Source organism: Denticeps clupeoides, chromosome 6, assembly GCF_900700375.1.
Source record: "Denticeps clupeoides chromosome 6, fDenClu1.1, whole genome shotgun sequence".
Lineage (NCBI taxonomy): Eukaryota > Metazoa > Chordata > Actinopteri > Clupeiformes > Denticipitidae > Denticeps > Denticeps clupeoides.
The window spans coordinates 12,738,373-12,752,427 of NC_041712.1; the positions used below are offsets into that span (position 1 = coordinate 12,738,373).

General features: G+C 43.8%; 2 protein-coding genes across 14 annotated transcripts in view; both read left to right on the forward strand.

Moving 5' to 3' along the window:
• LOC114791987 (protocadherin beta-16-like) overlaps positions 1-14,055 on the forward strand; it is a 258,171-nt gene that overhangs the window by 116,759 nt on the left and 127,357 nt on the right. The window contains exon 1 of one of the 13 annotated variants that reach the window (XM_028982638.1): positions 4,249-6,675. The exons of 10 other annotated variants lie outside the window; for them this stretch is intronic. In XM_028982638.1, coding sequence (XP_028838471.1) covers positions 4,270-6,675 — 2,406 coding nt within the window. In that variant the 5' untranslated portion in view covers positions 4,249-4,269. Of the gene's footprint in view, positions 1-4,248; positions 6,676-11,401; positions 13,908-14,055 lie in introns of those variants that run through there. 2 more of the 13 variants (XM_028982665.1, XM_028982659.1) reach the window with 2 other exon arrangements.
• LOC114792099 (protocadherin gamma-A11-like) lies at positions 227-2,993 on the forward strand. Its single transcript, XM_028982976.1, has 2 exons — positions 227-2,638; positions 2,973-2,993. The coding sequence occupies exons 1-2, from the start codon at positions 227-229 to the stop codon at positions 2,991-2,993; spliced, it is 2,433 nt and encodes an 810-aa protein (XP_028838809.1).

The window sequence follows — 14,055 nt, forward strand, 5'->3', positions numbered from 1 at the left end:
CAGTTTCAAAGATGTGCTCACAGGGTCGCTGTCCACCTGTATTATTTTTTACGCACTTCCACCCACATCTGAAATTTAGAGAGGGAGGGGATTTTCCTCCATTTTTTTTTAAGATCCGCGTCGGTGGTTGAGTTAAAATATTTTTCTCTCTTGGACATCCTAACAAACGGCCTGTTTCATTTATTTGATCATCTTTTGTCGACGCGTTTCACTGTATCTCGTCAGCATGGGCTGGAAAGATTTTTCGGCGTGTGCTTCGCTGCTTGTCTTGGCTTTCTTTCTGTCGGCGTTAACCGGCTCTTATGCGGATTTGGCGTATTCTGTTGCCGAGGAAACGAGAATTGCCACCGTGGTTGGAAATATTGTTAAGGACATGGGAATGGATTCAAAGACCATGTCCGCGCGCAAGGTCCGTTTGGACACGGAGGAGAGCGGCAAACGCTATTTCGACATAAACCCGAACACGGGGGATCTGGTCGTCTCGCAGGTCGTAGACCGAGAGGCTCTCTGCGGCTCGAGGTCGTCCTGCGCGTTAAATTACGAGCTGGTTCTGGAGAACCCTTTAGAGCTGCACGGCCTCGTGGTGCACATTCTGGACGTGAACGACAACGCGCCGCAGTTCGCCACGGATGAAATAAAACTGGAAATACGCGAGTCCGCAGGTAAAGGGACGGTGTTCCTTCTGAGCGAGGCGCACGACGCCGACGTGGGAACAAATGCAGTGCAACGATATTCGCTCCAGAGAAACGAGCATTTCGCTTTGCGCGTCAGTACGAATGCAGACGGGATCAAGTATGGCGAGCTGGTGCTGGAAAAAGAACTGGACCGCGAACAGCAGCGCGACATGTCTCTGCACCTCACGGCGTCTGATGGCGGCTCGCCTCCGCGATCCAGCTCTGTAACGATACACGTTAACGTGCTTGATGCGAACGACAACGTTCCTGTCTTTGGTTTGCCCGTGTATAAAATCGGTCTCCCCGAAAACTCGCCCTTGGGAACCCCTGTTGTAACGGTGAGCGCCGCCGACGCAGACGAGGGCGTGAACGGCAAAGTGACGTACGAGTTCAGCCGAATATCCGACGCTGCGGCCAGAAGCTTCTCGCTGGACAGAAATACTGGAGAGGTTCGGGTGGCTGGCCTGATCGACTACGAAGAGGAAGCTCATTACGAGATAGGCATACAAGCAAAAGACGGTTTAGGATTAGCGTCTAATGCCAAAGTGATTGTAGACATCACGGACGTAAATGACAATGCCCCGGTTATTGTAGTGAAGTCAATGAGTAATTCTATTCCAGAAAATGCTCCTCCAGGTACTGAGGTCGCAATAATTCATGTGCATGATAAAGACGCTGGAGGAAATAAACAGGTGCGCTGTTCTATTCAGGAAACCTCATCGTTTAAATTAATCCCGTCTATTAAAAAATATTACTCCATCGTTACTAGTCAAGAACTTGATCGTGAAATTGCCTCTGGCTATAATATAACTGTCACAGCTACTGATGAAGGCACTCCTCCACTATCGTCTTCGATGACAATTCATGTATCTGTGTCTGATGTGAACGACAACCCCCCTGTGTTTGAAGAACAGTCCTACTCTGCCTATGTGAGTGAGAATAACAAACCCGGCTCCTCTGTTTGTTCTGTTACTGCGAGGGACCCAGACTGGAGACAGAACGGCACAGTCTTCTATTCTCTGTTGCCCAGTGAGGTCAGTGGTGCTCCAGTCTCCTCATTCTTATCCATTAATGGAGACACAGGGGTGATCCATGCTGTCAGGTCCTTTGATTATGAGAAGTTCAGGAGCTTGAAAGTTCAGGTTGTGGCCAGAGACAACGGTTCTCCTCCACTCAGCAGCAACGTGACTGTGAGCATCTTCATATCAGACGAGAACGATAACTCTCCACAGATATTATACCCTGCTCCAGCAGGAAACACCTTCATGACTGAGATGGTTCCTAAAGCTGCTCTTTCAGGCTCCCTGGTCTCCAAGGTGATCGCTGTAGATGCTGATTCTGGACAGAACGCGTGGTTGTCTTATCAGATCATCAAGTCGACTGATCCAGGACTATTCACTGTTGGTCTCCATAGTGGGGAGATCAGAGCGCTGAGGGACATTTCTGAATCTGACAGCATGAAGCAGAATCTTGTTATTTCAGTGAAAGATAACGGACAGACCCCTCTCTCTGCAACCTGTACAGTTTCTTTACTCATTTCAGACAACTTGGCTGAAGTTCCAGACCTTAAGGACGTGTCTTATGAGGAGAACAATTCCAAACTGACTTCGTATCTGATCATCGCGCTGGTTTCAGTCTCCACCTTTTTCCTGACTTTCCTTATTCTGGTCCTGGCTGTGAGGTTCTGTCGGAGGAGAAAGCCCAGACTGTTGTTTGATGGAGCAGTTGCTATTCCCAGCGCGTATTTCCCTCCCAACTATGCCGAGGTAGAGGGAGCAGGAACTCTGCGCAGTTCTTACAATTATGATACATATCTGACCACGGGATCACGTACCAGCGACTTCAAGTTTGTCACGTCCTACAATGACAACACGCTGCCTGCTGATGACACAATGAAGAACTGTCCCAAAGGGACAGGTGACAGTGTTGCCATCAGTGACAATGGATCCAGGTTTTCAACTCTGGTAATTTATCTCTTTTATTTAATCAGTATCTTACATTATTTGACTCAATATAAGTAATTTAAATAACACATCTTCATAACATGCGCTTTTGTGATCCATGGAAATAATTTTAATAATTTGTTTGATGACTGGGTGAAGATACAGGTGAGTCAGGACTTTATTGATGGTTGGGAGCGGTTCTGTATGTTTAATGAACAAAATTATAAACCATATTTGGTGAGATTTATATTATTTTGCTTCAGTTTTACATTCTTTCTGCATGTGTATTTGGCTTTATGTTGGTCTTGATTGGAGATTTTAAACATAAAGGTTTGTTCTTGTGGTTTTGCTTCAGGTTATTTGTTGCCTTCTGTAGACTGTTACCTCACTTTTGCTGCTGTTTCTGGAATCATATGATGGGTGTGTTGGAGGTTTTTTTAGTCTGGTTTATTAATGCTTGTCTGCTGTGCTGTTGTGCTGGTTTGGCTAATGTGTTGTTAGTCAACAGAAATGTTGAATGGTTTTGACAAAAGACTTTCATTGGATTGCTTGCTTTGATTTAAGAATGTTATCTGAAATAGTCGAAACGTAATTCAGCCCCAGAAGAGTGGATAGCAACTTGCACAGAAAAAGTTGTCAGCGCTGGTTTAACATTCTGACGATAGACAATATTTAGTGATTGTTTAGCCACAGAGACTGTTTAGTATAAATAATGGAAATAGTTTTGATTACCATATAATAAATTATTCACCATGATGGCACTGTAGAGGTTATCCAGTGTTACCATTACCTCAAATACTTTATTCTAATACGTTATGTTAGGATCTTCTTTTTCCTTTTTTGGGGGGGGTGTATCTGAATCAGTAAATGTAGGTGGTCTCTGTGTCTTTTCTCCTTTCTAATAAGTTATTTCATTCTGAGATTGCATAGTATTCGTGCTCATATCAAGATGGCAATTAAGCATTTAAATTTTCACCCATTTCAGGGCACCTTGCTCTCTGCAGCCCAAACCCTTTATGATCAAACCTAAGCTCATTGCTGGTGGTCTAGTGGTATATATTAAAGGAGCAGGCTTGTAGCCAGAAGGTTGCAGGTTCAAATCCTGAACTGCCAAGGTGCCACTGGAAGTCCCCAGACACTGTTCCTCGGTTATGTTTCATGGCTGCCAACTGCTCGCCAAGGGTGATGGGTCAGATGTAGAGGACACATTTTGTTGTGTGCACCATGTGCTGAGCTATGTAGTGTATCACAATGACAATTACTTCAATTTCTTTTTTTTTTTAATTAAATGTCTAAACAGAATGACCGAGTAGAAAATATTTCCATAATGTAATCTTTGTATCTTTAAAAGTTTTTTCCAATACATCATCAGTTTAAATGCTAATTGACACATAATTTATGATAAAGTACCAGTTTATCCAGCGTAGTTAAGTGCACGAGAGGTCAGTGTAATTCATAAAATGTACTCAGAGTGTCACTCTTCACCAGCTGATGGCCTGGTGTGCAGCGCTGCTCCTGTTCATAAATTATGTTAAATTAGAGAACTCGCCCGCCCCACTGTAGCGGAGAGGAGGTTTTAATAGGAAGCGCATCATTCCGTCGTGTTGATTATATCGGTTTCGTCGGATGTTGTTTCTGAGGACGGCATAAAAATGACGGGATTAAATCGTCTCCCTTCGACTGGCATTGTTTGGGCCGCCGCGTTTATTTTCCATCTCTGCCACAGCAACCGGGACTTAATCTATTCGGTTCCAGAGGAGATGAAACGGGGAGCTGTCGTCGGAAATGTGGCCAAAGACCTTGGACTCGATGCAAGAGGACTGTCTTTACGCAAGGCTCGAATAGATTTGGAGGGTAATCGGAAACAGTTTTGTGAATTAAATGTATTGACCGGAGATCTGACCGTTGCTGAACGGATAGACCGTGAACAGCTCTGTGCTTCAAAGGCAGCGTGCACCTTAAAACTCGGTCTATTGTTAGAAAATCCGTTAGAATTGCATACCATTTCCCTTCAGGTTCAAGATATTAATGACAACTCGCCGCGTTTCCCAAACGATGGTATTAATTTGGAAATAAGGGAATCTGCAGTAAAAGGCGCGCGCTTCCCTTTGCATGAAGCGAGTGACGCGGACGTGGGAAGAAACGGAATTCAGAGCTACACGCTGGAAAAGAACGAGCATTTCTCTTTATCTGTACACTCAAATTCTGACGGGGGGAAATACTGTGAATTAGTCTTAGAGAAAGAACTGGATCGTGAAGAGCAACAGGATGTGATATTAACCCTCACCGCTGTGGACGGCGGCTCTCCACAGAGATCTGGTTCTACTGTAATACGCGTTACTGTTCTGGACGCCAATGATAATTTACCCGTATTTACTGAACCCGTCTATAAAGTCAGCCTGCCTGAAAACTCCCCTTTAAATACAGTCGTTGTTACTGTAAGCGCCACAGACGCAGATGAGGGAGCGAATGGGGAGGCGACTTATGCATTTAGCCGCATCTCTGATGAGGCTGCAAAGATATTTTCAGTGGACAGAACTAGCGGGAATTTAAAAGTGGCTGGAGCAGTAGACTTTGAGGATGGAACAGAGTATGAAATAAGAGTTCAAGCAATGGATGGAGCTGGACTGACATCATATGCAAAAGTCATTATATATGTATTAGATGTAAATGATAATACACCCGTCATTTTTTTAAAGTCTCTTAATTCGCCTATTCCTGAAAATTCAGCACCAGGGACAGAGGTGGGGATTTTGAATGTGCAGGACGAGGACTCAGAGGAGAACCATAAGGTTCACTGCTCCATCCAGCAAAATGTCCCTTTTAAATTAATCCCATCAATTAAAAACTATTATTCTCTTGTTACTACAGCAGAACTAGACCGTGAACAAATAGCAGATTATAACATAACTATCACTGCTACTGATGGAGGATCTCCACCCTTATCTTCATCCAAGACCATTCATGTATCTGTATCTGATGTGAACGACAACCCCCCTGTGTTTGAAGAACAGTCCTACTCTGCCTATGTGAGTGAGAATAACAAACCCGGCTCCTCTGTTTGTTCCGTTACTGCGAGAGACCCAGACTGGAGACAGAACGGCACAGTCTTCTATTCTCTGTTGCCCAGTGAGGTCAGTGGTGCTCCAGTCTCCTCATTCTTATCCATTAATGGAGACACAGGGGTGATCCATGCTGTCAGGTCCTTTGATTATGAGAAGTTCAGGAGCTTGAAAGTCCAGGTTGTGGCCAGAGACAACGGTTCTCCTCCACTCAGCAGCAACGTGACTGTGAGCATCTTCATATCGGACGAGAACGATAATTCTCCACAGATATTATACCCTGCTCCAGCAGGAAACACCTTCATGACTGAGATGGTTCCTAAAGCTGCTCTTTCAGGCTCCCTGGTCTCCAAGGTGATCGCTGTAGATGCTGATTCTGGACAGAACGCGTGGCTGTCTTATCAGATCATCAAGTCGACTGATCCAGGACTTTTCACTGTTGGTCTCCATAGTGGGGAGATCAGAGCGCTGAGGGACATTTCTGAATCTGACAGCATGAAGCAGAATCTTGTTATTTCAGTGAAAGATAACGGACAGACCCCTCTCTCTGCAACCTGTACAGTTTCTTTACTCATTTCAGACAACTTGGCTGAAGTTCCAGACCTTAAAGACGTGTCTTATGAGGAGAACAATTCCAAACTGACTTCGTATCTGATCATTGCGCTGGTTTCGGTCTCCACCTTTTTCCTGACTTTCCTTATTCTGGTCCTGGCTGTGAGGTTCTGTCGGAGGAGAAAGCCCAGACTGTTGTTTGATGGAGCAGTTGCTATTCCCAGCGCGTACTTCCCTCCCAACTATGCCGAGGTAGAGGGAGCAGGAACTCTGCGCAGTTCTTACAATTATGATACATATCTGACCACGGGATCACGTACCAGCGACTTCAAGTTTGTCACGTCCTACAATGACAGCACGCTTCCTGCTGATGACACTCTGAAGAGAAGCTCAAATGAGTTTGCTGAAGAAAAATACCTCGTCAGTAATGGAGATTCTGTTGAGGTAGGCTGAGTTTTATCTGGTGTAATGTTCAGGTAATGATACTAACTGCACAATGTGTATGTTCCCACACCCATGTTAATATTACATCAAATGAATTACATAAACAGCCAAACAATCTCTTTGATGAAATCTTTGGCAGATTTATCAACTGATCTGCTTAGCTGTGTCATGTGCACATCAGTTACCTTGAGTAATTTACCTTCTTGTATATTTTGTTCCTTGAAATGCTTTGTGTGTTATTTTTGAAAGTTTTAAAACCATTTTATGAGATTGATATGGCTTTACATTAATTTAACAAGGAATTTATAAATGTTGACGTGTGTTTATTGTCATCTGAACGAATCTGAAATTGTCATGAAATGAGCACAGCCTGGATGATTTGTGCTGGTTAAAGCTGTTGGAGTTTGTGCCCAGTGTGAAAAGGTGAAGTCCTGAATATATAACATGATGCAGACTTTTCACCCTTGAAAATATTTTGTAGTAAAAATCAGACAAAAGTTAATAATGAAAAAATCTGCCACGCACACGTTTTTATTTCCTTTTAATAGTAAATGAGTTAATACCATATTATTAAACTATTTACTAATGAATTATTTTAGAACTACAATCACTGATCAGCTTAAAACTATATATGTGAAGTTAGTTCTGCTTTTTACTGGGTATTTGTATATATATGTAATTCGGGAGAATTTACTGTGGTAATGATGACATGCAGTTCAGTGTTATGCACTCTGAGTGTCGCTATTCGCCCACGTTGCGTTGCTAGACGTGTCTCCCCACCGTCTTCTGTAATATTAAAATTCAGACAGAACATTCCTCTTCTGTCTAGTGTCGACGTCTGCTCATAGGGACGTGCTTACTGTGCTTTTTCATTTCAAACGTCTGCCTTTATATCAATTTTTTTTTGGTTGGGGAGAAGCTCGCAAGGTCATCATGATGAAAAAGAATATATTTTTCGTCGGCGACACTGTCTTTCTCTCGGCCATGTCCGTTGTTTTGCGAATGTGTCTTGGGGACCTGAGTTATTCTGTTCCCGAGGAGATGAAACGGGGTGCGGTCGTCGCCCACATCTCCAAAGATCTGGGGCTCGGTTCTGCTGGATTTTCGGCTCGCAAGGCTCGGTTGGAGGTCGAGGACAATAACAGACGATTTTGCGACGTTAACGCGCAGTCTGGGGATCTCGTGGTAGCTGAAATCATCGACCGCGAAGAGCTCTGCGGGTCGAAGACGTCGTGCGTTTTAAAATATGGAATAGTCCTCGAAAGCCCATTGGAACTACATCGAATTTCCATACAAATTGTGGATATCAATGACAACTCGCCGCGTTTTCCTAACGAGAAGATCCATTTGGAAATTGGAGAATCGGCTGTTCGAGGTGCGCGGTTCCCGCTGGATGAAGCGCACGACCCGGATTTGGGTAGAAACGGGGTCCAGAGCTACGTGCTCGAGAAGAACGAGCACTTCTCTCTCGCGGTGCATTCGAACGCGGAAGGGGGGAAATACAGCGAGTTAATTCTGGAGAAGGAGCTCGACCGCGAACAGCAGCGAGAACTGGAGTTGCTGCTCACGGCCAGCGACGGGGGGTCTCCGCAGAGGTCTGGCAAGGTCGTGATTCACGTGACCGTCCTGGATGCTAACGACAATTTACCCGTTTTCACACAGTCCGTTTACAAGGTCGCCCTGCCTGAAAACGCCGCGTTAGGCACCGTGGTCACTGCCGTGAGCGCCACAGATGCAGACGAAGGATCGAACGGAGAGGTCGCGTATGAATTCAGTCGCATATCCGATAAGGCAGCGAAACTGTTTTCTATTGACAGATCGAGCGGGGAGATTAAGGTAACCGGACATGTAGATTTCGAAGAAAAGCGAGACTACGAAATACGAGTTCAAGCAAAAGACGCGGCTGGACTGGCGTCAAACGCAAAGGTGGTTATAGACATTACTGATATTAATGATAATTCACCCGTAATACTTTTAAGTTCAGTTCACAACCCAATTCCGGAAAATATAGCTCCTGGGACAGAGGTTGGTATAATTAATGTGCAAGATAAAGACTCAGATGGAAATCGAGAGGTCCGCTGCTATATTCAGCAGAATGTCCCTTTTAAATTAAACCCATCAATTAAAAATTATTATTCTTTAGTTACTACAGGTGATCTTGATCGGGAATTAACTGAATACTATAACATAACAATTATCGCAACAGATGAAGGCGTTCCACCATTGTCTTCCTCTGAGGCAATTCAGCTCTTTGTATCTGATGTGAACGACAACCCCCCTGTGTTTGAAGAACAGTCCTACTCTGCCTATGTGAGTGAGAATAACAAACCCGGCTCCTCTGTTTGTTCCGTTACTGCGAGAGACCCAGACTGGAGACAGAACGGCACAGTCTTCTATTCTCTGTTGCCCAGTGAGGTCAGTGGTGCTCCAGTCTCCTCATTCTTATCCATTAATGGAGACACAGGGGTGATCCATGCTGTCAGGTCCTTTGACTATGAAAAGTTCAGGAGCTTGAATGTCCAGGTTGTGGCCAGAGACAACGGTTCTCCTCCACTAAGCAGCAACGTGACTGTGAGCATCTTCATATCGGACGAGAACGATAACTCTCCACAGATATTATACCCTGCTCCAGCAGGAAACACCTTCATGACTGAGATGGTTCCTAAAGCTGCTCTTTCAGGCTCCCTGGTCTCCAAGGTGATCGCTGTAGATGCTGATTCTGGACAGAATGCATGGTTGTCTTATCAGATCATCAAGTCGACTGATCCAGGACTTTTCACTGTTGGTCTCCATAGTGGAGAGATCAGAGCACTGAGGGACATTTCTGAATCTGACAGCATGAAGCAGAATCTTGTTATTTCAGTGAAAGATAACGGACAGACCCCTCTCTCTGCAACCTGTACAGTTTCTTTACTCATTTCAGACAACTTGGCTGAAGTTCCAGACCTTAAGGACGTGTCTTATGAGGAGAACAATTCCAAACTGACTTCGTATCTGATCATCGCGCTGGTTTCAGTCTCCACCTTTTTCCTGACTTTCCTTATTCTGGTCCTGGCTGTGAGGTTCTGTCGGAGGAGAAAGCCCAGACTGTTGTTTGATGGAGCAGTTGCTATTCCCAGCGCGTATTTCCCTCCCAACTATGCCGAGGTAGAGGGAGCAGGAACTCTGCGCAGTTCTTACAATTATGATACATATCTGACCACGGGATCACGTACCAGCGACTTCAAGTTTGTCACGTCCTACAATGACAACACGCTGCCTGCTGATGACACAATGAAGAACTGTACCAAAGGGAAAGGTGACAGTGTTGCTATCAGTGACTGTGGATCCAGTTTCTCAACTCTGGTAATCATTTCCTTTCATTTAATCAGTTTGTAATTAATTTTTTAACACAGTATAACTCCATGAAATAACAAAGTTTTAGGTCGAGGTAAAAGAGAAATGACAGCACGAGGACATGACATAGATACATTAATACTAATAATAGCAGATGATAACAATCAAGGTATTTTAGAAACACAGGACAAGGCAACATGAAGTCCCTGTGTTGATTTCTGGGATGTCCAGATTGTGACAGTGAATATGAATCTAAAGCTATTGCAATTTCATTTATTATGGTTGATGTTGGGCTTCATTGACGGTTGGAAATTTTGCTGAATGTATGTTTTTTAACAAAATTATGAACCATGTTTGCATTTAAATTACATTTATGGCATTTATCAGATGCTCTTATCCAGAGCGACTTACATTCAGTAGTTACAGGGACAGTCCCCCCCTGGAGCAACTTATGGTTAAGTGTCTTGCTCAGGGACACAATGGAAGGAAGTGGGATTTGAACCTATGACTCCATAGTCTTCTGGTTCATAGGCAAGTGTGTTACCCACTAGGCTACATCCATCCCACATGGTTATATTTATAGTTTTTCTTACCGTAATGTCCACATACACACTATATATTGTTGCCTAATGTTGTGCTTTTTGACTTGTTTGACTTGGTTGATATGATTAATTGGAAATAACTGCAGTCGTTAGGTCATTGGCATTACCATATATTTGTGACTGAGTCACTGTGTCTTTCCTGCCACAGAACCCCTGTAGATGTCACATGTAGATGTGTCACCAAAATTTACATTAAGGCTGCCTGATTCAGCTGAGCAAAAGTTGCAACCTAGACAAGTTGCAAATTATTAATTTTCTTTTCATTGTTGACAACCAATACAGCACCAGAGGAGTGGACAGCGACCTGCACCGAATGAGCCAGGCAGCACTGGTTTAACATTCTGTTGATCACATAGCCACCGAGACTGTAAAGGATAAATAATGGAAATAGTTTGAGTCCCATTTCATAAATTATTCCCCCTGATGGTCACTGTAGAGGTTAACCAGTGTCACCACTATCTCCTTTGTCGTGATTTTATATAAGGCCCTTTTTCTCAAATAAACTGAGTGGACTCTTGTCAGATATTTGCACCCTTCTAAGCACATTAGGAACAATAATTTACATTTTTCTTTATAGTGTGATTAAATATTTCACCTTTATACAAAATATATTTTTATCATATTTTATACCGGCTTTGAATTACATTGATAGATATGTATTGCGCAACAATATCTCTTGCAGTTTAATCAAAGAACTCCGAGTGTCGCTGTTTACCGTGGTTTTATTTTTCTGGTTGAAGATTCTGCCCACCCACATATACATAATATCTGCTCCGAACTGACTGCTGACCAGTTGTACGGTATTGTAGGACACTGCGTTCCAAATCGAAGCGAACTGCTTTCTCCTTTTTTTAAATATACGTGGTGATCAGGTGAGAGTTGTTGAAACGCATTTGGAATCGAAATAAGGATTCATTCGTCATGGTAGAAGCAAAGGGAGCATTGCGTTCTGATGCCTTTGTCTCTCTGGCTACGATTTTTGTGCTTCTGCGCTCCTCCCGCGGGGATCTGAGCTACTCCCTTCCAGAGGAGGTGAAACGAGGGACGGTGGTCGGAAATATAGCCAAGGATCTCGGGCTCGATGCCAAAGGATTATTCTACCGCGAGGCCCGTTTGGATACGGAGGACACTGAGAAGCGTTTTTATGACATTAATCTCCAATCAGGCGACCTGCGCGTCGCGGAAAAAATAGACCGAGAAGAACTCTGTGGGTCTGCGGTTTCTTGTTCTTTACATTACGAGCTCGTGTTAGAGAATCCATTAGAGCTACATCATATTTCTGTACAAATTGAGGATGTTAATGACAATTCACCTCGATTTCCAGAAGAGGAAATTAAATTAGAAATTCGTGAATCGGCGGTTAAAGGCGCGCGCTTCCCTCTGGACGAGGCGCATGACGCGGACGTCGGAAGAAACGGAATTCAGAGCTACATGCTGGAAAAGAACGAGCATTTCTCTTTATCTGTACACTCAAACTCCGACGGGGGGAAATACTCTGAATTAATCTTAGAAAAAGAACTGGATCGTGAAGAGAAACAGGAGGTGATATTAACCCTCACCGCTGTGGACGGCGGCTCTCCACAGAGATCTGGTTCTACTGTAATACGCGTTACTGTTCTGGACGCCAATGATAATTTACCCGTGTTTACTGAACCCGTCTATAAAGTCAGCCTGCCTGAAAACTCCCCTTTAAATACAGTTGTTGTTACTGTAAGCGCCACAGATGCAGATGAGGGAGCGAATGGGGAGGTGACTTATGCATTTAGCCGCATCTCTGATAAAGCAGCGCAGCTGTTTTTTATCGATGGACATACAGGGGAAATTAAAGTGAAAGGTCAAATTGATTTTGAAGAGAAAAAAGAATATGAAATACGAGTTCAAGCTAAAGATGGGCTTGGGTTAACTTCCAATGCAAAGGTTGTTATAGATGTAACGGATTTAAATGACAACACCCCAGTAATATTTCTAAAGTCTCTGAAGAATCCTGTTCCTGAAAATATAATTCCAGGAACAGAAGTCGGGGTAATTAATGTGCAAGATAAAGACTCTGCAGACAATAGGCAGGTCCGCTGCTCAATTCCACAAAATGTTCCTTTTAAACTGAGTCCATCGATAAAAAATTATTATTCCCTTACAACAACAAGCAGCTTAGATCGTGAACTAATAACAGATTATAACATAACTATCACTGCTACTGATGGAGGATCTCCACCTTTATCTTCATCCAAGACCATTCATGTATCTGTGTCTGATGTGAACGACAACCCCCCTGTGTTTGAAGAACAGTCCTACTCTGCCTATGTGAGTGAAAATAACAAACCCGGCTCCTCTGTTTGTTCTGTTACTGCGAGAGACCCAGACTGGAGACAGAACGGCACAGTCTTCTATTCTCTGTTGCCCAGTGAGGTCAGTGGTGCTCCAGTCTCCTCATTCTTATCCATTAATGGAGACACAGGGGTGATCCATGCTGTCAGGTCCTTTGATTATGAGAAGTTCAGGAGCTTGAAAGTCCAGGTTGTTGCCAGAGACAACGGTTCTCCTCCACTCAGCAGCAATGTGACTGTGAGCATCTTCATATCGGACGAGAACGATAACTCTCCACAGATATTATACCCTGCTCCAGCAGGAAACACCTTCATGACTGAGATGGTTCCTAAAGCTGCTCTTTCAGGCTCCCTGGTCTCCAAGGTGATCGCTGTAGATGCTGATTCTGGACAGAACGCGTGGCTGTCTTATCAGATCATCAAGTCGACTGATCCAGGACTTTTCACTGTTGGTCTCCATAGTGGGGAGATCAGAGCGCTGAGGGACATTTCTGAATCTGACAGCATGAAGCAGAATCTTGTTATTTCAGTGAAAGATAACGGACAGACCCCTCTCTCTGCAACCTGTACAGTTTCTTTACTCATTTCAGACAACTTGGCTGAAGTTCCAGACCTTAAAGACGTGTCTTATGAGGAGAACAATTCCAAACTGACTTCGTATCTGATCATCGCGCTGGTTTCGGTCTCCACCTTTTTCCTGACTTTCCTTATTCTGGTCCTGGCTGTGAGGTTCTGTCGGAGGAGAAAGCCCAGACTGTTGTTTGATGGAGCAGTTGCTATTCCCAGCGCGTATTTCCCTCCCAACTATGCAGAGGTAGAGGGAGCAGGAACTCTGCGCAGTTCTTACAATTATGATACATATCTGACCACGGGATCACGTACCAGCGACTTCAAGTTTGTCACGTCCTACAATGACAACACGCTGCCTGCTGATGATACTCTGAAGAAGAGCATTAGCTGCACTTCTGAGGTCAGTGGTTGTGTTGAAATCAGTTATAATAGATCCAAATTTCCAACTCTGGTGAATTTATAATTTTTCTCTTTCATATTACGTCTCTACATTTTCCAAGTTAATGCATTTTTTTCCATGCACAGATTTTCAAAGAATTGATTGTTTT

Coding starts and splice junctions, on each gene's coding strand:
- LOC114792099 (XM_028982976.1), top strand. CDS start 227: ATGGGCTGGAAAGATTTTTCGGCGTGTGCTTCGCTGCTTGTCTTGGCT. Junction 2,639..2,972: donor GATCCAGGTTTTCAACTCTG/GTAATTTATCTC, acceptor GTTTTGCTTCAG/GTTATTTGTTGCCTTCTGTA.